Source organism: Vanacampus margaritifer, chromosome 5 (genome assembly GCF_051991255.1).
Source record: "Vanacampus margaritifer isolate UIUO_Vmar chromosome 5, RoL_Vmar_1.0, whole genome shotgun sequence".
Classification (NCBI taxonomy): Eukaryota; Metazoa; Chordata; class Actinopteri; order Syngnathiformes; family Syngnathidae; genus Vanacampus; species Vanacampus margaritifer.
The window spans coordinates 20,787,538-20,810,589 of record NC_135436.1 but is presented as its reverse complement, the minus strand read 5'-3'; the positions used below and the strand labels follow the sequence as shown (position 1 = coordinate 20,810,589).

The 23,052-nt window shown below is 39.7% G+C and overlaps 1 protein-coding gene across 1 annotated transcript; it reads left to right on the top strand.

Annotated features, from left to right (window-relative positions):
- Positions 1-95: 95 nt before the first annotated feature.
- Positions 96-23,052, top strand: oafa (OAF homolog a (Drosophila)). Its single transcript, XM_077565675.1, has 4 exons — positions 96-719; positions 18,199-18,333; positions 18,421-18,601; positions 21,310-23,052. Exons 1-4 carry the CDS (start codon positions 507-509, stop codon positions 21,582-21,584), a joined length of 804 nt encoding a protein of 267 aa, XP_077421801.1. The 5' UTR covers positions 96-506; the 3' UTR covers positions 21,585-23,052.

Here is a 23,052-nt window from a genome sequence, read left to right as displayed (position 1 = left end):
AAAAGAGTGTTGAGTAGAGGGGTATTATTAGTTGAGAGTGCAGAAGGAGGATCACATGAGAGGCCTCCTTCTTTAGGGGGATGGGCAGAGAAGCTGGTGTGTGTGTGCGTGTGTGTGTGTGCGTGTGAATGCGTGTGCGGCGTTAGGAGTTTACTACCAGCACCACGCGCACATACACACACAAGCTAAAAGTTTGCATTGTGGAGCTCGGAAGTGACGGCGCTGCTTGGTTCCACGCGTGAAATACGTGAAATTACGTGAGCACAGCATAACAGCAACGTGCTACCGTTGGACCGGTGAAGCCATATCGGAACCGAAAGCCTTCTCAATGGAAAAGAAAAAAGGGAAGTCATCACAACAAGTGAAGTGCGGTGATTGAGCGCCTTTTCAAAAGCGGACCGCGTATCGTTGACGTTATGTGAGGAGAAGACTTTAGATATGAACGCACACATGCGGATTTCGCCTCGAATCTTCCTCGCTTTGGGTTCGCTTCTGCGTGTTCGGGGATGTGTGCGAGCGCGACTAGGGTTCTGCTGCTGTTGCCGCTGCTTATCGTCTGCGTCCTGGGACTGGGCTCCGAGTTGAGGGTTCGGGTCCGGCTCGCCGACGGGCTGGTGACCGAGGAGGTTCTGGAGGCGGATAGCGACAAAGACTCCATATCAGTGGAGTTCAAGCAAGGAGACGGAACCCTCGTCACCTTTGTGGTCGACTTCAAACAGGTGAGATGAACTGATTTCCCCTTCGACTAAAAGCTCTTTTGAGGAGGTTTTCCCCATTTTACTCTGGACTTTTACTTTTGAGGTACATTTTAATGATAAGCTTTCTTTCACTGGGGTGTTTTGAAACATGGGCAGTTTAAGTCAAAGTGGGGTTTAATTAACTTTTGCTTTGAAAAAGGCATTCCTTCTATAGAGATGGGAACTCCAAAAAGGCACATTTCCCATACAAATCTCCATAATTGACCCCCTGCGCGGCCACACATGATGCACATGCCAAAATCTACCACTAGGAGTGGTACTGTACTGCCAAAATGGTGCACTCAGTTCTGCTTCACTTGTACTGTATGACAATGATTTTGCCAGTGAAGGTTTATATATTCCTGTGGCACAACTGCTAAGACTGGTCAACCTGAAAGTGTTAGGTTCATGGTTCGAATCACGGCTCTCCAAATTATTATTATTATTTTTTAACTACAATTTCTTTCTGCCAGTCGGAAGTTGTAAACGAGCGGTTTTGGTTCACGTGTTTATTGAATAACTGAACATTTATTGAATTTTCCACTTGTAAAGAAGTAGCATTTGAAAAGACGTAAGTGTGTCCTACTGCCTGAAAACACTGCTTTAAGGGTTAGGGTTAGGTAGGTAACGCTGGTAGCAGCCCATTTTTGGTTGCAAAACAAAAGAGCATGGGCAGTGCATGACTCGGTCCGGCGATTGACCAATCAGAGCAAAAATATCCACTGCCAATGGGAAATGTGTTAAAACTCAAAATCAACTTAATGACTCTCGTCTAATAACATTCTATGGTATTTGCACCGAACCATTAAATACACACAACCCCAGATTATCAAACATTTAACTACAAGTATTTTTGTAGCTAGGAACATATTGACAGTGAAGTGTTGCCTTCTAGTCTTCCTTGGTGCAAACTCATCCGAGAAGTCCTTGTAGCCGAAGATATCTGCTCCCTGACTGCGTGGTTGATGCTTATGTAGCTGAGGCTAACGTTCCTTGTTGGCCTCATGTGGGTTTCATTAACTTGAGCGTCTCTCCTACAGGGGGCGACTCCATGAGGGGTACATAGTTCACATATAAATGCCAATGATTGACATGTCATGGAGGACACAATAGGAAGCCATTTCACATAGCGTTTTGGGGTGCGTTGCTACCACCTCAGCAGCGCCACCATGTGCAGCCGCTTACAATGCACATAGCAGAAACTGCCACTGATTCACATCTGGGATCAACTGCGGTCTCCCTGATCAAAGTGATTGCCAAACCTGAGGTTGACTTACAAATGGGGATGCAACAGGAATCAATTTGTGTCCCTCAAGGTACAATTGACACCAATATGCCCCGTACTCCAAGACAACTATATAAAAAGAGGTAGAGTGTCAAGGGTACAAAATCAGTTTATTTGTACTACTGAAGCTAGTACTTGTTTAAAAGTGCATCAGCTACAGTCCAGTAAAATCAGTATTATTTACTCAGGTGTTTGACCACAAACTCCAAAAAACAAACTGATGGTTGTGGAGTATTCATTCACTCCCCCTTGCCTTATCAATCAAGGCTGAAATCAGGGCTCCACAATGGCCTCCACAGCATCAAATCCGTTAGGCTGGAACAAATGCTCAGTAGGAGTCAATTTATGTCAAATACAATAATAATAATTAATTGGATGCCAAGTTATTAGTCAATACCTTTTTGTTGTCTGGGAAAAAAGTTTTTGTTCTATTTCCAAGGCCAGGGCCATCCTCTAGACAAGCATTTGGACCACTATAAATATACAGTGATAGACAAAAAAACACCTAAGAAAACTGGATGTCTAAAATGTTGGATGGATATTGGGCTTTGATAAGCTCATATTTAACACTGTCAACTAGAGGACCGTCAGAAATGGATAGAAGGAAATTTAGGAGTATCATCCCAGTGACGAGCCATCGCACATTTATTTAGCCAGACTTTTAAACCAAATTGTTTTAATTAATACTGTATGAAATGGATTGACAGTGACATCTCTAATTAAACCTCATACTAAAGACTGCTAACCACATGACAATCAGAAATAGATAAAACTCCATCCATCCATTAGACCCTTCTATGGTCAATTTAAAGTCTTCGTTTGACCCCAAGGAGCATATTTTGGAGAAGAGGAATGAAGCCAGAGTACTCAGAGAAAATCCAAACAAACATGGGTAGAACCTGCAAACTTAACTCCACAAAGAGATGTTCCACTGGAGATTCAAACTTTGATCTCCTGACTGCGAAGCACTCATGCTAACTACTATGGGTGTGACAAAAAAAATAAATTCTCATAAGAATCGCAATTCTCATTTGGTATGATTCAGAATCAATTTTAAATGTCCCAAAATCGATTTAATTTAAATTATTTTATACTGTCTTGCCTTTGTCTGTGTGTGCCTTTATTTGGAGTGCTGTTCATGTTATAAACCGATTTGGCCACTTAGGGGCAGTGTGGTTCCACGCGGTCTAATACACTAAGTTGTTGCCACATTAGAGAGTAGAAGGAAAAAGTCCCGATCAAGTTATTCCAATAAAAGTTGTTTTTTTTTTTTGCAGTGTGGAGCCGTTCTTTTGAGTGATAAAAGTGCCGCGAGTAGCGCGCTAATTAGCATTAGCGAGTGGGACTGGAGTAGCTCATTACAATTCCTTGCACATCTATAGATTGAAGCAAAAATTATTGTCAATCAAATCATTTTGAATAAAAAAATCGTGCTTAATCGAATCGCAGGCCCAGAAATCGGAATCGAATTGTGAGACATTCAAAGATTCCCACCCCTACTAACTACTATTTCTACTGTTCGTCCAAAACCAAACATTTGACATTGAAACCATTGAAATCCATCCCATTGGTTCTCTTTTGTAATTATTGGGATAATGAAGCAGCATGTTTCCACTGTTGTAAAAAATAAAAATAAAATTCAAGACTCCACAATGGCCTGAGATGTTCAACTGACCACCGACCGTTTGACTACGCTATAAAATGTTATTGTCCATTCTTGTCCCTCCAAGTAGAAGCTACGCTATTGTCCTCCATAGTACTAATTGTTCTACTCCAATGCAACTAACTTACTGTACATACTGTACATTATGTACCTATTACCCAAGCAGTAAATATCAATGTTACAAAAGGCAGGACCTTGATAGGGCAACACCCTAAAGATACAATCATTTACTTCTTCCCTGTACAGGAACCACAGCCCATGTCATTTACCTCGTGGTTAGACCACAATGGTCTCTTCTTAGAAGCTGATTGCCTATCCTTAGGCTACAATGTGGCAAAAATACCCCCCCCATAAAGCCCCAACCCCCTTAAGTTAAGCATAACTGAGTTTCATTCATCTTTTTTCACAGAGAGCGGTCAAGACAGCTGCTCCTACTTAGATGTGGGATACCCCCCCCCCCTCCACCACCACCACCTTCATGCTCTCACCCTCTTCAATAACCCTAAACCCGGCTGCTCCCAACCCAGCGCTCATGATCGGAGGCCATATTTAGCATTTTTCTAAAAGTAGACAAGCAGATCCCGTGTCCCTTTCCTGACCGACAAATCACATTTGGAAAGATGACGTTGCGTTTCACTGTGGAAAATGACTACTGGGAGACATGTCAATTGGGGAAGCTACAAGCCCAGAGCATGTGGGGAGTGTGCGGTTATGGGTGTGTGCGGTGGAAGTGCTCCCGGTGCAAAGGCATGTGTGCATGCGTGCGATTGGTCGCTGTCGCACAGAAGCTGACAGCCTGGTGAGATGTGAAGGGGGAGAACTTACCAGGATTAAGTGGGCATGTCTGACCTTTTTGATCCAGTGCGTCTGCGTGGCTAACCAAAACGGCTAATTTGCAGTTTAGGAGAGCGAGAGAGAGAGAGAAGAGGCCATCGCCCCAATAATTGGTGACCCCTCCCTCTCTATCCCCCATTCTGTTAACCACAATAAAGGAGCATACTCTGAACTTTTGAGCTGAGAGGCATCGCCGGGGTGTTCAGGGGCCCCCTTTTTTGATGCACCCCCACTCTTCCAGACACACATATGGTTTTGTTTATTTGAAATGGAACCTCTTCGATGACTGCAGTCTTCTGCTGCTTTATCTGGTCCAGTCCAAATCACCCCCAACTCTCTTTTTTTTTTTTTTTTTTTTTTAACTCGCGTCTTCCTGTTCTCGTTCCCCTCCATGTGTTTTTGATTCAGCTCCGCTTGTACTATCTCCAAGATTTATGGAAAGTTGTATGCGCTGTCACTTCCAGCTGCCATGAATCTTCGGTGCGTGTGGGAAGAAGAGCGTTTTAACAGTGATGTTTAAACACTTGAAGCATTACGCACAACGGCTTGGCCGTGATATGCAAGTTACATTTCAAGAAGGAGTTAAAAAAAGCCAGCTTTTTCACATTGTTATCGGGATAAAGTTTGCTTTTATTGGTTCTGAATATTTTCCTCTTTGGTGACATTTCAGAAGAATGATATGGGCGTTGCGTGGAAAAACGCTACAAAGCCACGTTTCCATCGAGCGGCGCTTGAGTTTTATTCACCGTGGTGCAATTTGGAGCAATAAACGCTGATCTCACTTGTGAGCTCTCTGGGCTTTGTAAGGCCAATCAACGGTTTTGATGTTTTTCTTTTTTTTACCATCTTAACTCTTTGACTGCCAGACGTTTTCAGAAAAGGGATGCCGTGGGTGCCAGCCAATTCAAGCATTTTTGACTGATCTTTTAAGGTCCACAGAAAATTATGTGTTTGGACTATGGAAGCACACATACTACCAAATGAAAGATTGGACTCTTTCTACCTTATTCCGTTTTTCAGTAATCAACAATAGAAAATGGTTAGTTTCACCTCTGTTTTGAAAAAAAAAAAAACGTCTTTTAACGTCTTTGGCACTCCTCCATAGAATTTTACTAAACGTTATTTAACGTTTTTGGCAGTCAAAGAGTTAAAAGCAGATGTATTCTGGAGTGTAAAATTAAAAACTATAAATATATTTTTTATCTACCAATTTCTGAGAATGTGCAATTTACTTTAGAAAAGGCCCATACCTGCACCCCCCTCAGTTTCACGACAAGGTAAGCAGAGCTGCATTATGTTTTCTTGAATGCACAGATTTGTGTTAGTTTCTGATAAATGATGATTCCCTGCTATCCAATCAATGGACCTGCAGTCCTTATACCATACCATACCATACCATAACATACCATACCATACCATTGCTTTTGGTACAGACAGAATGGTGTAGGCTTAAAAAAAAAAAAAATCATTTGAGTTCAGTTACTGCACTTAACTGAACCAAACTTCAGGGCTTTAGACATCCTCAAATAGGTTTTTATCAGAGCTAAAGTTGAATATTGCAGCTGATCTGCGGGATGGAAATTGAGTCCGAAGCAGTGAATCGCTGTTGGGCTCGGTCTTCCCAGTGCGGGTTTTAGGGGCTTTTCGACCGCGAAGTTCATGCGCACATGTGGAAATGGTGATTCGGTTGAGCTCACCGTATGAGCATCATGTTGGGTAAACCTTTGGAAGATTGCTGATAAGATCTCTGGCCGCAGCACTTAATCACCCTCTGTTTTCTCTGAACTCGCTCATAACTTAATACCAGATGTTTACTGTTCAGCAGAGGCCATTTTAACCTCGGGCACAGTTGAGTATTTACAACGTGAGCTAAATAAACTCAAGACTGGTGACATGTTTTTTTTTTGTTTTTTTTTGCGTTTATTTTCCTGTAGAGCCTGTTTGTTGTCCTTAGTGGAAATGGCAGCCTTTAGGAAAATGGCTTATGACTTTTGTTGGCGATACATAAGACACCTAAGCCAGAGGTTTAGTCACTGATCACATGACATTCGCATATGTTCAGAATGTCATTGAGCATCGCCATTCTGGAACAGCAAAACCACTGATTTTCCAAACTGAAAGTTTCTAAACACAATGTGTTTAATGTTTTACAGTATGAGTTCATATTTCATAACAGCAACTAAAGCTGAATTGTTTCCCAAGTGTAGGTTACGAGTTTTTACATATCCTGATTCTGTTCAAAGCATTATGGATACGCCCATCTTGCGTTAACAATGAATTGGGAATAATGCACCCTCAAAGCACACAATGTGCATCGGGAAATTGAGAGCTGCAGGGATTAACTTGGCTCCCCGGTTTATCTATGACAGATTTGGCTGATGTCCCGTCTTAAATCTGTGAGCTTTTCCTGTCTTGTGACTATCGTTAATTGTATTTTTTTTTTTTACTGTAACTTTTTGGCTCTCAATTTTATTTTTTTTCTCCTGTTAGTGAGAAATGCTGGTGCTTGCCAGTGATGTAGCTTTAGCTTTTTTTCCCATGACCGTCACTTCACCGTACCTTGGCTCACACTCACAGCTGAAACACCAACACTCCTTTGTCGCTTGGACAAACTTGTAGATTTTTTTTTTTTTTTAACAGGCAAGTGTCACCTGTTCCGGGAAATGTTGATTCCAACACCACCATGGCGTGAATTTGCCCCTATGATGTTAGTGACTCATGATACTCGACAGATGTGTGAAGTCATTCATGTAATCAAATCCAGGCTTGGTCAGTCTGGATCTCAACCCCCTTATTAAGGTACCTCAAAATTTAACAAAACAACAACAACAAAAAAGAGTTGACTGCTAGTTGTTAGCATGTTGCTAACAGGCTAGCTAGAATGTGTAGTACAGCTAAAAAAGGTTGTGACCTGGAATGGATTACTTTCATTATTTCCTTTGAAATACAGTTTGAAGAATTCTGTTGAAATCTGAACTGATTTGTGAATTGTTTGACATTTAAAGCTCCACAGTTATGTTATAGCTCTTTATAAAGAACAATACCTTGTTCATCCATCTCTTCAGACATGCCAAAAGTGACATTATTACGGTTGCTCAGGTACCTTGTCGGATTCTGTGCCAGATCAGAACTATTATCTAAAAACATAAATCAAAGAGCTTTAACAAAGCCCACCTGTTCCTCTTTCACTTAGCTGCTCTTTGTTGCCCCGGTGACTTAAAAAAAAGGCTTCCTCTGTGTTCCTTTTGGTGGCCCTTCGAGTAGCACGTGAGGCCCTTTTGGCCTCTCGTGGCCCCTCGGTCCCTAGTGATGTCTTTATCCTTCATCCTCCTCCCACCGGCAGACCAGATGTTCCTCTGTACTGCTGTAGATAAAGAAAAAGCTTTGCAGAAAGACCAGATTTGACGCACCTGTTTCTTCTCCCTCTACCTGCTCTACGGAACTCAACGTGGCTCCCAACAAGCGTTTAACCCTGGAGAACCCACAGGGTCAAATTTGGCCCCTATAAATTCTGCTACTCAAATAACAAAGACCTTTTTTTTTTTTTATAAATGTAACTTCAAAAGTGCAGAGTGCCACTTCTGACCCCTGCATGGGGCCATCTAGTGGATGAATATTGCACTTACATGAGCCAGAGTGGTGGTGACAAGATGGCTGGCAACATGCTGTTTTGTTGAGCTGGAAATCAATCCAAACAAAACCATCTTCTCAGCAAACCATCAGATGGTAAAATTGTGTTTTTTTTTGTTAATCTATTTCATATCATGTTGCAGAATGCCTAGGAGTATGTTATATATATATATATATATATTTTGATAAATTAGCAACTCCGAGCTAGTTCAAAAAACAAGGGTTAAAATTGAAAAAACATATTTTGGTGTTCAGTGAATTTATAGCAGTCATTTAATGTATAATTCATAATTTTCCAAAGAAGAAAAGGGTTCTTGGGTTCTCCAGGGTTAAATCAGTTTGCAACAATGGGAAAAAAAGCTACCAAAGGTGTTTTAACCTACTATCTCTGCGTACAATGATGAGATGCGCTTTATGAAGGTTTTGGGCTTACATGAGCAATGCGGGAGATAAGAACATTTAATAGAGCCTTAAATATACTGTGGGATGACATTTGGAATACATTCAGGCAATGCGTCGTAAAATAAAACAGGCTCTTATTGTTGTAACCCTTATCTATTCAAGTGTGTTGCAACAGGATATGAAAGCAGTAGGACGGCAGTTAGAGGCTGAATGCGACAACAGCCATCTCCCTTGTTTATTCCTTATCTATCTACTTCATTTCCTTTCCTGTTCGCTCTCTCTTTTCCTGAATGCAACGTTTTCCCACAAACCAATCTACTGGTGGGATAATTGCATTCTGTGTGGTAGTAATAGTTTTTTTTTTTTTTTAGGTTACTGAAGCACCTCTCTTTTCTGTAGTGCGCTTATTGTCTTTTACTTCCAGTGTTTTCCAATGGCTTTGCTCTTTGGACAGCCAGGTGTGACCAAGCCCAAATGTGACTCCACATTCCTGCCATCTCTGTAATTAGCTTCAAGTCAGGCATTTCTTAGAACGGAGACGTTTCTCTCGCTCCTTTTGTGTCCCGCTCCACCCCCTTTGTTTCCTGACATGATCTTTAATCCCCGCCCTGCACCTGAGTTCTCGTTTGGGGCCGCCCTTGTGCGCACCGAGGCAAACATCCTCCCCCATCACCAAACATCTCAAAGCCACGTTGTTTTTAAAAGGGCAAACTGAAACATTTAGGTGGGACACGGGGGGGTCTTGGATAAACATTTGATAGTGTAAGGTTTCTACAAACAGAAGCCAAAAAGTGGGGGGTGCGATCCTAAAGCTGCACGTGCTTACTTAATGTTTTGTATCTTCCTATAAGTGAAATCACGATTAGAGTGAGGCAAGTGATTGTGTTTTGTCTTAAACTTAGCACTGCAAGAAATTGAATGTCTGAGTTGCAAGGAAAGAATGAGGACCTCTTCATTTGCTGCTTACCAAGTGGTCACTCACCACAGTAAGAAGACACATTTTATTTAAGGAATCGGAAGTGGATCACTTGAACAAAATAAGGACTGTAATACTTCATAGTTCCGTGCGAAAGGACAGAAATGGCAAGTACTGTGTCTTCGTTTTTGTCATTTATCAAATGTTGCATTGATGAATCTGCTTGACCAATGAATGAATGAATGATCAACATTGGTTTACACATTTTGGTAGACCAGATGTCAGAAATAGTATCCTACTCGGGGTGGGAATCTTTGAATGTCTCACGATTCGATTCGATTGCGATTTTTGGGTGTGCGATTTGATTCAGAATCGATTTTTGATTAAGAACAATTTTTGATTCAAAATGATTTGATTGACTGATTTTTGCTTCTATTGATAGATGTTCAAAGAATCGTAATGATTTACTCCAGTCTGACTCGCTAATGCTAATTAGTGCTCTACTCGCGGCACTTTTATCACTCAAAAGAACGGCTCCACGCTGCAAAAAAAAACAACTTTTATTGGAATAACTTGATGGTGACAATTTCCTTCTACTCTCTAATGTGGCTACAACTTAACAGTGTATCAGACCGCGTGTAACCACACTGCCCCTAAGTAGCCAAATCGGGTACAACTTGAACGGCGCTCCCAATAAAGGCACACACAGACAAAGGGAAGACAGTATAAAATAATTTAAATAAAATCAATTTTGGGACATTTAAAATCGATTCTGAATCGTACTAAATGAAAATCGTGATTCTTATGAGAATCGATTTTTTTTAGCACACCCCTAGTATCTACTATTATCGCAATTTATGGAAAAGGCAATGACTGGCTAGTTGTTAGTTGATTAGCAGAATTACACAAACATGTCAAAGACAAAATCATTGTAGAGGAGTGGCACTGAATTGAAATTTAGAACATTTTTCGGACAGTCTGCTTGCGTTGGGTTCAAGTGAGGCGTTGACATACCATATCCAAACGGTGCACCTTACTGGACTGAAGTGGAACAGTCCCAATGAGTCAGACAGACATGTTGAGGATTGTCCGTCCTGGGCAGAGGTCTGTACACCCACCAGATGTGGAGAATCCAAGTGTTGTTGTTTTTTTTTTTTTTATGCCACTCGTTGACCACATGATTATAAAATACATTCCGTGCACGGCCAATTAGCCACAAAGCTGCCCCATTATCCAGATTGCGGCATCAGGACTCCCAAGGGACCATCCATCAACTTTATCACGATCTAATCCTTAAAGAGAGGATTGGAGAACGTGATTGGTGAATGTTTTGCTCAGCAACTAGCCCACTTTTTTTTTTATTGACGCGTGCGTGTTCGTGCATGTTTATATTTGAAATGACAATCCTTGCTAAAGGGTGAGCTATAGCATTGTTCGAGCGCTAAAACATTAATGTCAAATTGAATTATTTGTTTGGAGAGTAGGCCGTGCTGGGTTACGACTACAGTGGCTGAGAATATTCTCTGTAAATGGCACCCTTTGAGGCTCTGAATAGGCTTTTTGTGCACCTCTTAAATAATCTGGCCCACCAAAGGTAACCGGCAATGAAAGCGGCACCCGGCTCTCTCCTGTTTTAAAGGTCTATGTATGACCCACTAGTGCGGGTTGCATGAATGCCCGCCTGTGTTTGGCTGTGGGCCAGCGGTGGTTTGCCTGAAAAGTCTTGGGTGTGAGGAAGCAACGCTGAGGAATCTGTAATTGTGTGGATTATTTACAGCCTTGCTGACATTTGTAGCTCTCTGTTTGGGGGAGGGGAGCCTAAGGCTGCACTATTCTTCTTCTTTTTTTGTTTTATGACTGAGACAGTTTAATCTATAGCGGCCGTACCTGTTGATGAGATCAAAAACATCAATTGTATGCGTTAAAGGATTTGTTTAACATACTTGGCGAACTACTTTGATTCCGATTTTTCGTGCTCGTAGTTGTTGAATCATATAGAGTGACATGGTACTCATGGCAAGTATTTCGAAAGTTTCAAAGACTTTGGCTTTGATTTACTAGCTGCAGCAGGTTTACTTTAAGATGCTGAGCTGAAATGGATTTATGCCTTCCCCAAAATGTCTTGACATTAAATCAGAAGCAGTTTCTCTGTATACTGTATAACCTTTTGTTTGAATCCGCTGGCTTGTAAGTTTTGTCCCATTAATCATCTTGTTAAAAATGTTTTTTTACACAGAGTTGCTGTACCAAAACGCGAGTAAAACTGTACTACTAAACACAATATAGAAATGGCCGACGCAGTGGTAGGGAACCCGGTTCCTCCAGAGCCACTGTCCTGACTCCTCTGTCTTGTTTTCCATGTCTCCCTCCGCCAACACACCTGATTCATGAACAAGGTCATCATCAGGCTTTTACAGACTTGCTGATCATTTGAGTCAGCTGTGTTGGAGGAGGGAGACAATGGACAACAGGCAGGACAGTGTCTCTCAAGGACGAGGGTTCCCTTATCCCTGGTCTAATCTTAATTGACATATTACAGTAGGTTATAATGTTAATAGAAACTGTCACAAACATATGTTTTTGTGGTTGTTCACCCTTTAAATTTATATGCCAATGTGGATTTCTCATCAGGGTTTCTCAGGGTTAGTTCAAGGTCGCGGCGTTTGCCAAACGAGACGTTTCGCCCACGTTGCGGCCTTGAACAGACACTGACGAGAAAACACTGTCTTTTAATAATCCACGCACGCACGCACGCACATACACATACTCACCCACATACAAAATCCAAAAAAAAAAAAAATATATATATATATATATATATAAAAGAGTGCAATGATGATGACATGTCAAATCGGTAAAATTACCGAATGAACAATACTGAGCTCTCCAGAAAAAAATAAAAAAATAAAATCCTTCACAGCTAGATTCTCAACCTTTTAATGCACAAACCACTTCTGACCATAGATTGCATGAATGCATTGGTTGTGTATTCTCCATTCATGGTAGCTCTGCACATTTCATTCTCATTCTGCTCCTTCCATTATTTTGTCTGTGAATAATTTCATAGCATTGCTGGTTTTGGCCGGCGTACGTCCGTCTCGTCCAAGCAAACAGCTGAATCTGACCACTAGTGTCTGGGTATTTAGGGACAATGATGATGTCATTGTTAGAAGCACGTTTGCTTGTGAAAGCCCAACTTAGTATTATCTTAGCCTCTCCCAAACCACCAAGATGTTAACACATTATTAAAAAGTTTTTTTTTTTTGTTTTTTTTTTTTGTTTTTTTTTTTAGGGACTAAAACCTTCATTCCATTAATAGTTGATATGAGCTGTTCATTCAGAAATATCTTTGATTACAGTAGGGCAAAACTCGATTTCAATCTTGGTTGATGTGCATTGAGGAAGAGATGTCGGACTAAGGAGTCTTCATCTTGCTTGAGGGCACACTGGTAGTGCTCTTGAAGCAAACTTGGGCATCTCTTCCAACAGATTGTCCACACTTGGTCTTTTACAACAACTTTTAAGACTGTCCCTAATTAGAAGCTAATGCTGATTTGTGCTCCGCTTAATTTTTTAAAAACAGAGAGATTCTCACATCCAATTAACTCTTTCACTGCCATGGACGTTAAAAGACGTCAAGTAAAAACCTACGGAGGGCCGCCAATGACGTTAACAGAGCTTGTATCATCTATGTTGGGCGGGAATCCTCACACCTTTTTTAGGAAATCAAAAAACATAACAATGACTACTCGAGGGTTGACTAGTCGTACTGGTATCGATTCGAAAGAAGTGGTATTGAACATCCTTATTTAATTTATTACGCCGTCATTGATTAAAATGGTTGGTCACGACGCCAGCGCCAGCTGTCCACTTAAAGGTCTGCGCTCGCGCTAACCCGACCAGATTAAAATTCTGGAATATTTCCTTAGAGTAAATGACAAACTTTTTCTTAAAGGCCTTACAGTGATACAATAAATATGAGTCTAAGCTCAAATGTAACCCAACAATTTTGGGATTTCAGATTCGTTTTATCGCCTGGTACAACCACTAGAAAGCCATTATGTTTGTTTTGCTGTTTTAATGTAGCGTCATTTGTTGTTCCAGTCAGAAAAGGTAATACTACTCTTTACATTACTTTAGAAATGTGTCAAGTCTGAGCGGTATGCAAACATTTATGCCTTACTGTCGACTTTTTGGATAAGTTGCAAGTGAACGTTTTGTTTTTCTGTTTTGAGTTCTGCTTTCAGTGTTTTGTATTGGAAAATGTGAAATGAATAAAAGTGATTTAACCCTGGAGAACCCACAGGGTCAAATTTGGCCGCTATAAATTCTGCTACTCAAATAATAAAGACATATATATATATATATATATTATACAAATTTAACTTCAAAAGTCCAGAGTGCCACTTCTGACCCCTGCATGGGGCCATCTAGTGGATAAATATTGCACTTACATGAGCCAGAGTGGTGGTGACAAGATGGCTGGCAACATGCTGTTTTGTTGAGCTGGAAATCAATCCAAACAAATCCATCTTCTCAGCAAACCATCACATGGTAAAAAATTTTTTTTTTGTTAATCTATTTCATATCATGTTGCAGAATGCCTAAGAGTATGTTTTATATATATATATATTTTGATAAATTAGCAACTCTTAGCTAGTTAAAAAAAAGGGTTAAAATAAAAAAAAACATATATTTTGGTGTTCAGTGAACTTATAGAAGTCATTTAATTTATAATTCATAATTTTCCAAAGAAGAAAAGGGTTCTTGGGTTCTCTAGGGTTAAAAAACAAAACAAAAGCTTGTTCTTCTTCGTCGTCTTCTTCTCGTCCTTCTCCTTTTTCATCATCTTTGTCTTCTTCTTGGCCAAAATCCAAATGGTGGCCCAAAGAAATAGACAATCATTCACGTGGACTCATTGTGACACAGGCGGTTGTGTGTAAACTGTAGTCACTTGAGCGGCGTTCCAACTACACACAGTTGGTACAGCTACTCTTTCCTCTGTAATTACCCAGAGAGCCCTGGGGCACATCCATGTGGCTGGCGTGAATGCCTCCCCCTTTTTCTTTTTTTCTTTCTCGACTGTGAACACACACACTCACAGTGTCGCAGCATGTGCGTACAGTATGGGAGGTCCTGAAGCTGCCCCCCCTCTGAATTTGAAGGGATTTGGTGTGTTGCTGTCATTTTTGCATCGCATTTCAGTCAATCATATGTATTCAACTTCTCTGCTCTATAAGCATTCCTACTTTTCAGTTAAAAAAAAAAGCCATCTTAGTGTTTGGTTGTGGCGAGCGGATTCTGGAATCAGCAGCTAGCGCTATTGTCAAGCACTAGGCAGTAGATCGAGGTCTTTACTGTTATACCAAACACAAAGTGGCACGACATAAGAATAGATGGGACTGTAGCGTTTTGGTTTTTTTTTGCCCGGGTTGTGGATAATTGCGCATTATGACAAGTATAAATTTATGAATTTTTCCATTGAACTTGTTAGGCTTGCATGTGAGAGGAGATTGCTAAGGGTGCCGTAAATTGCGGGGTACACCCTGTACTGGTTGCCTGCTAATCCAAGTGTAGCTAGTAGCTACTAGGTGTGTGAATTGAATCACGATTCATAAGTCACGATTCGATTCGATACAGATTAACCTCAATACAAATCTATAAGTTGACTAATTGAACACTGTAAGATTTGTATGAAAATGTATTTATTTATCTAAAACTTCAGGCTTATAACTGTGAGCCACTGTATTTAACTTTAATCTGTTGCAGTCTGTTTCATGTTTGATAGTGATGGGCATGACCGTTCTTTTAAGTGTACTAAATCTTTAGAATCAGTTAATTAAAAAGAACCATTCAAAAGATTCGTTCATTGAATCGTTCGTCCATACATACAATCTCAATGGAATGTGGGGCGCGTGATGGCTCCAAGTCAAAAATGGGTGTGCGTTCTTAAAGGGACAGTGACATATTTTTAGTTTCTGTTGATTATGGTTAACTTCCACATTTCTTGACCGATTTTTGTCTTTTAAATTGTAAACTGTTCAGCTCATTTACATTTTTTTAAATACATTTTCAGGGACAGTGAAATACTTTTAGTTGATGTTGATTATGGTTAACTTCCACATTTCTTGAGCGATTCCAGTTGTTTAAATTTGAAACTGTTCAACTCATTTACAAAGTCAAATGTGTGTGCGTGAAAGTGCATTTTTCTTAAAGGGACAGTGAGATATTTTTAGTTTCAGTTGATTATGGTTAACTTCCACATTTCTTGAGCGATTCCAGTGGTTTAAATTTTAAACTGTTCAGCTCATTTACAAGAGTCAGCAGTCCCATTCAAAATTTCCGCGGGAATTTTTCAAGTTTTTTATTATTATTATTATTTTTTATTATTATTTTTTATTTTATTTTATTTTTTTCTGTAGACACGTTCGCCCGTGTCTGACGCTGGCTGCTAATTTACCGTTCGCGAAGATTAACGACATGAGCGTGGCTGCGCTCAAATGAACTGAGAAAAGACCGAATCACTTCCTGAAGTGATTCACTCACGTTCACTGAAAAGATTCGTTCTTTTTGAACGAAACGTACGTGAACGACACAACGGTAAAAGTTTGAACAGCATTGAAATTAATGAATTAATGTTCCATCAATATAACATTCTTCGATGCTTGTGTGAACCCTAAGTAAGATGTTTTGTTGAATATTTCCATTAAAAAAATTGATGTTTTAACCTAGATTCGGCTTTATATCGAATCGATTCGACAATTGCGCGCTGTAATAGCGCAATATATTACCGAATCGATTTTTTTAACACCCTTAGTAGCTACATATAGCCAAACAGCCATTCACACTCGCATTCGCACATAAGGACAATTTCGAGTCTTCCATAAACCTAGCATGCCTGTTTTTAGAATGTGACAGATTTGCGCTAACCGCTAGTCCATTGACTTTCCTCCAGCAACTTTAAAAAAAATAAATAAATTATTGAGCGCTGAATTTGTTCCTATTGTTTCTATGCGAGTTAGCTAGTTTCTTCATAAAATAGAATGGTTGAAAAAATGTGAATATTAAACTTGACTATACCATTTGTCTTTTCAAATGCAATGGTTCTATTGTGATTGTGTTGCGTGGACTGGTTTCATTGTACAGTAGCTCAAGCAGCTTGAAGGAAAAAATTATTTGTCCATCGATATTTTACTATCCGTATTTCCTCCTATATTGAATGAGTTCTTGCTCGGTGCACACAAATCAGAAGTATAGATTTTTTTTTTGTCATAATCCTTCTAGCACACACACAGATAGCGGCAACAAAGTTAAATGATAAGCATTTTTACCTTCCTGTGTTTTCTTTACCTCATTGTCGCACTCACAGAGATGTATGAAGCTAATGTCGCGTGAAGCTACAAAATCAATATTTGCTCAGCAATTTGCTTCTAAAAGGTCAAATAGTGTCACATGATGATGTTTGCTTTTATTGTGTACTTGTCAGACACCTTCGACTGAGAAAAATGCTTCACTGAATGAGGAACATGCAAAGCGGAGTAGTGAAAATGCTTCTGGGGGGGGGCTTTGCATTCTTGTTATGCCAGCAGGAAGTGGGAGTGCGGCTCATTAGGGTTATCAGGGGGATGTTTATTTGTCCCTCCTGCTTTTGCAGACGAAAAGCTTCTCCTCCGCAGCCTGTTTGCTTCATATGAGAGTGTGAAATGCGGAGGAGGGGTGTTTAGGGACAGTATGTCTGTCTATCTGGAAGAGGCGGAGGAGGGTAGTGTGGGGGGGGTTAATGTCAGATGAATGGGAGGAGAGGTCTCCGGTGCTAGCTGGAGCTTCCCATCATCCTTTTGCATACTGTCTCACAGATCTCTTTATGGCCTTGGCTTTGGAGCCAAATCTTGCACGTACTTGCCAACGGCAACAAGGTTCTTTTTTCTTTTTTTTCTTTCTCATGAATTCTCTATTATCACCATTTACTACTGTACATCTACACGGCCACATGAAACAGAAGGTTTGAATGTTTTTTTTGCATTTACAGAATGGTAGACATTCAGTCAGACTTTATTTGGACAATTATGGTTCCTATCTGTTGCTTTATTCGTTAACACATCTACTTCCTGGTTCACAGAGGAGGAAAATGTGGATGATTGGCAGATTCTTGAGTTGCACGTGCTCAATGGTGGGAACTTCAGCAACAAGTAGCAGATAGTGAATATCCATCCATCCATTTTCTTAACCGCTTCAGGTAGTAAATAATTCTTTAAAAAAGCCGAAACTAGCATCTATGCTGTGATATTTACAGCCATATTAAGCAACGGATAATTGAACACATACGGTGCGGTGACACACAGACAATGTGACACTACTCCCAGGCACATATTTTCTATCATCTCCAAAGTATGACTAATATTTCTACATTTTTACTGAGTATACTGAATCTTGGTGGCTAAGGTGTACACACACCAGAAGGAACACAATGGTAATAGGCACTGAAGCTTTAAATCAATGATGTCATTACAAAGTATAACACTGTAGAGTGCTATTTTTCCTATTAAACACATTGCAAAATTTATGTTGTTGTTGTTTGTGGGGCTGGAATGGCTTTCCATTTATTAAAAAAAAAAAATCTGTAAAAAAAAAAGCATTTGTTCCTTACTGCAGAATTGTGCACATGAACAGTTAAAAGTCCACGTGGCTAAATGGAAAGTCGTCATTGCTCGTCTCTGGGTTCTTTTGGCAGGAAGTGAAGATATTCCGATCGCTAATCCTGGGCGAGCTGGAAAGAGGACAGAACCAATACCAGGCCCTGTGCTTCATCTCCCGCCTCGGCCGCAATGAGATCATCCCCAGCGAGTCCATGGCTCGCCTAAGACAGGTACCACGTGGCACCAACTTACAAAGTAGTACATTTCACATGCTGATTTATTGTGTGTGTGTGTGTGCATGCATTTTATCTTTTTAGAAAAACCCTCATGCCATTCGCTTGGCAGAGGAGCGTCGCGGCCTGGAACAGCTGACCATGAGCGCATCGGTCAACGTGAGCCGGGCCTGGCAGCTGAGCGGCCACATCCACAACATGTGCGGCGAGACCCACGAAGCCGTCTACACCACGGAGGCTGACGTCAAGCACTGGCTGGACAAAGGTCAGGGGGATGCATGCATTTGTTTATCTTTGCAACTTTCCCATTATCCACCAACTGTCTTTATGAGGTTGTGTTCTCACACTCTTTATCACCGTGACACTGTCATCTCCACTTCATATCGCCGAGACACTTCTCTCCTCTTTACTTTGATGATATGACTCCTACACTTATCTTAGTGTTGATGTTGATGGTACTTTCACTGATAAAGCTGTGTGTTTTATTTTAGTATGTTTGTTTACATTCCTAATGTGTGTTCTGATTTCCAATTGGAGGGAGAAAGCAACTACTATGCTCCGTTTGCAGCATTTACATTTATAAGAAGGCTGAACATTTCATCTAATTTAAATCAACATCGCATTGGAGCCGAATGCAATTTTCATATCACACATCTGCTATTTGGCAAGATTTTATTTTATTTTTTTAAAGCCTCTTACTTCATTTTAGCCGATCGGCAGGATTAATTTTTCTAATATATATTTATGTTTTATTTATTTATTTTAGAGGTGTCAGATGTTTTTTTTTTTATCAAAATTAATCACATGACTTCAATAGTTAACTATTTATCATTTAACTTAACAATTTATCACACATTTTTATTTCTGTTTTAAATGTACAAAAAAAAAATATCTCGGTTTCCATACTCTTAACATAAAAGTGGGAAAAATGTTAAACTAATAGACATATGGCTGCATCTTTTAGTCATTGATACAGTAATTTCATAATATTTCATAAAATTGAGTTAAAATTAAAAATATGCACTGTACTGTAACGAAATGAATGTGATTTTGATTTATGTTGAGGTCATTTTTCTGCCACTAGATGGCATAATTGCATTTGTACGACACTGGTGACAGCTCAGTGCATTTTTCTTTTCATCTTAAGAGCTATCTAATCTTTAACATTAAGTAACCTGTGAAATTCTGCACATTTTAAAAATTGTAAAATGCAACTTGACCCCAGTCTCCACAAATATATGCATTATTATTACATTTATTAATGAAAATTTATTATTATTATTATTTTTTTTTTCTGGAGAGCTCAGTATTGTTCATTCGGTAATTTTACCGATTTGACATGTCATTATCATTGCTCTCTCTTTTTTTTTATTTTTTTAATGTTTTTTTAATTAATTTTTTTATTAATTTTTATTTTGTATGTGAGTGTGTATTCATTAGTTCACCTAAAACCTATTAAAAAATCCCATACCGTTCACCTAAACCGAACACTTCTGTTAAATTTTGATGTGGTCGTCTCTGCTACGTTGCAACTGGAATTCCCACATCGTGCGTTAAAAGGAACTTTAAATAAACTCAAAATGAACGCACTAATTAAAAAAAAAAAACAGTTTTTCATATTAACTCATGATTCATTTGCTTTATATTAGCCACAAACCTAACCTATAAGACCAAAGCATTAATGTAAAATAAATACAGTATTGTTTATTGTAAAACATGATTTTATTGCTCGTGTTAAAAAAAATACATAGGAAGCGGACATTGAAAAAAAGAATCACTCAAAATCGCAACATTTAGAAAAAACACAATTCTATTATTTTTCAAGACCGTTCATTCCTAATTTACAGACATGCTTGCAGCTGCCAATAATGCAGAAGAAGCTTGTGGATGCTTGTCTCCGCATCACACAATGAAATGGTTTCAGGGTGAGGAGAATGCGCATGAAAGCAGCACTGTTGTCCTCTTGCAGCAGCGTTGTAACGAGGAAACAATGTCCGATGGTCATGCTCCTGCACCATTATCAGTAGAGGCCATCACAGACGCATCTTCTTTGCATGATAAAGCTTCCCCATCTCTCCTCTTTACCGTAGCTACTTTTAGGCTCGCTTCAACTCACCCTTGTCAAAAGCGAAATTAACCAAACTTAATAAAATACGTCATGCAATTAGTACATGAGTACACTTGGGTTGACAAAATAGGATTTTGAAAGAAAATGAATCCCCCTCATTAAAATTCAATTCAATTGGACACACATTAGTGTTCATGTTCTACTTCAGTCTAATTTGTCTACTTGTGTCTTTAGACAGATTTTTTTTCCAACAGGATCATTTACTTAATGGTAGTTAATGTTTTAATACTTACTGTGCGTCAATAACGATTCTGCTGGTTAACTCATTCACTGCCATTGACGGTTATAGACGTCAAAAAATGATTAGAACTATTTCTATTAGTTTAAAAAAAAAATCTACTTTTTGTTAACAAGAGCATGAAAACCTAGATTTTTTTTAAATTGTACGTTTAGAACAGATATAAAATTTCGGATTAATCGTGAGTTAACAATTGAAGTCATGTGATTAATTACGAGTAAAAAATGTTATCGCCTGACGCCCCTGATTTTTAATAATCATCTCGTCAGACGATTTATTTTTTTATTTATTGTGATTAATCGCATTATTTCACTAGTTAACTCACGATTAATCACAAATTTGATATCTGTTGTAAATGTGAAATTTCATACTCTTGTTAACAATAGTGGAAAAAATGTTAAACTAATAGAAATAGTTCAAATGAATTTTTGACGTTTATAGCCGTTAATGGCAGTAAAGGTTAAATGGACAATTGACACATACAACATTATCTTACTGCAGAAAAACGATTACAAGAAGTAATTTCCTGTGAATGACTTTCCAATTTGACAATTTTAGACCTGACCCTCTTGTAATTTGACCTATATTGTAATTCTTTGCTTTGCAGGCGTGGACGGCTCCATGTTCGAGGCGCTGCCCCACACGGCCGAGGCGCCCCAATTCCAGGCCTGTCATGCCACCAAGGACCTGTGGCAGCCGTGCTTGTGCACGTACGGCCTGCGACTGGAGTGGTACCCGTGCCTGCTGAAGTACTGCCGCAGCCGCGACACCACGGGGAAGGGCTCGACATACAAATGCGGCATCAAGAGCTGCAGCAAGGGCTACCACTTTACGTACTATGTTTCTCAAAAACAGCTATGCCTCTGGGACGAGGAGACCTAGTTAGACGGGCCTATACACAGCAACACTGGGCCGCATTCATAATGAATGAAAATGGATCAGGTGGAGCTGTGGTGAGTTCCAGATGTTGACGCTGGGAAAGACATGAGGCCTTTTTTTGGAAGGAGAAGGGAAACAACAGTCACTGTCAGCGATAAAGCGGTTTTTGCCTTCGCTTTGATGACACACCAGCCAAAAACGCTCATCTACGAAGGAAAATTTAGGTGGGGAGGTGCCTTCATCGTACTCTGTGAAAAACACCAGCTTCTCAGTCATTGTCAGGTTTCCCGATCCAGAGTGAATTTTTTTTAGGGTTAATCACACACAAGACAAACAGTTCAGGTTTGTTGTAGTAAGTTAATATATGTTGTGTTCGTAACCGTTAATTTATCTACAATTTATAATGCTATGGCAATATGTGTTTGTTTTTTTGGGAGGGGCTTCCCAATGCTGGAATTATTTATTTTGCTTGCATATGGACTTTACTGGACTGCCCCCCCACCTTTTTTTTTTTTAAATACTTTTTTATATATATATAAATACCCTCTCAATATCATTTTTTTTTTTTTGCATCTAAGCAGGCTCTTAATCAACCACAGGTCCTCAAACTAGTAGTATTTAAATTAATCCTGCAACGCTTCCATGTGTGTGTCTTTTGTGTTTTCAGTCTTAATGGACTGCCTTCATTTGACCGTTTGAACCCATCATCACGGGGCGTTAGTCCCGGCACTCACATGCCGCTGCCTGATTGTAAGTGTGTGTCAAAATAAGCCAAAGTCAAAGGAAAGGTTGTCCAAAAGAAGGGTGTAATGTTTCTGTTGGTGAAAAGAGGCTGTATTCAGAAGGACGTTTCACAATGTTGGCACTCACACGCTCACTAACTGCATTGTGGCCTTAGAAGTACCTATACTGCCACCTTATGGTCATCTTGAACATTTCATGTTTACTAACTTTTACAGAAAATCGTCATTTATGCAGCTCAAATCTACGCTCACTTATAATGTATTACTTAAGGAGAACTTCTTGAACTTGTGGGACCAAACGGAGCAATAATTACACTTTTGTCTCGACTATATTTTAATATCAGTAATTATTAACAAAACAGCCAAACTTTTTTTCTGCTGCCTTTTTTCCAGTGAGCAAGTGCCTTCCACTTTTGCTGTCTCTGTGTAGATCAGGGGTAGTCAACCTACTGTGCGAACATTTCCAACTCATGCCATGCAACTCTTAAAATTAAATCAAACCTCAGAGGAACCCAGAAACATTCAACCCAAAACAGTATACTGTACGGTACGTTTGCATCGCAATTCATATACATTTGATGATATGGTAGGTTCACCACCCCGGTGTAGCTCAAGTTGTATTGTTTTTCTTTTTTCTATGAAAGAGGTTTTAATAAGACATGAATTTGCCATACAAGGAGGAAAGGAAGCAGTTGCCTAATGTGCCATTAAAGAGTTGCGTTTTACAA

Coding starts and splice junctions, on each gene's coding strand:
- oafa (XM_077565675.1), top strand. CDS start 507: ATGTGTGCGAGCGCGACTAGGGTTCTGCTGCTGTTGCCGCTGCTTATC. Junction 720..18,198: donor TTGTGGTCGACTTCAAACAG/GTGAGATGAACT, acceptor TTCTTTTGGCAG/GAAGTGAAGATATTCCGATC. Junction 18,602..21,309: donor CAAGCACTGGCTGGACAAAG/GTCAGGGGGATG, acceptor TTTGCTTTGCAG/GCGTGGACGGCTCCATGTTC.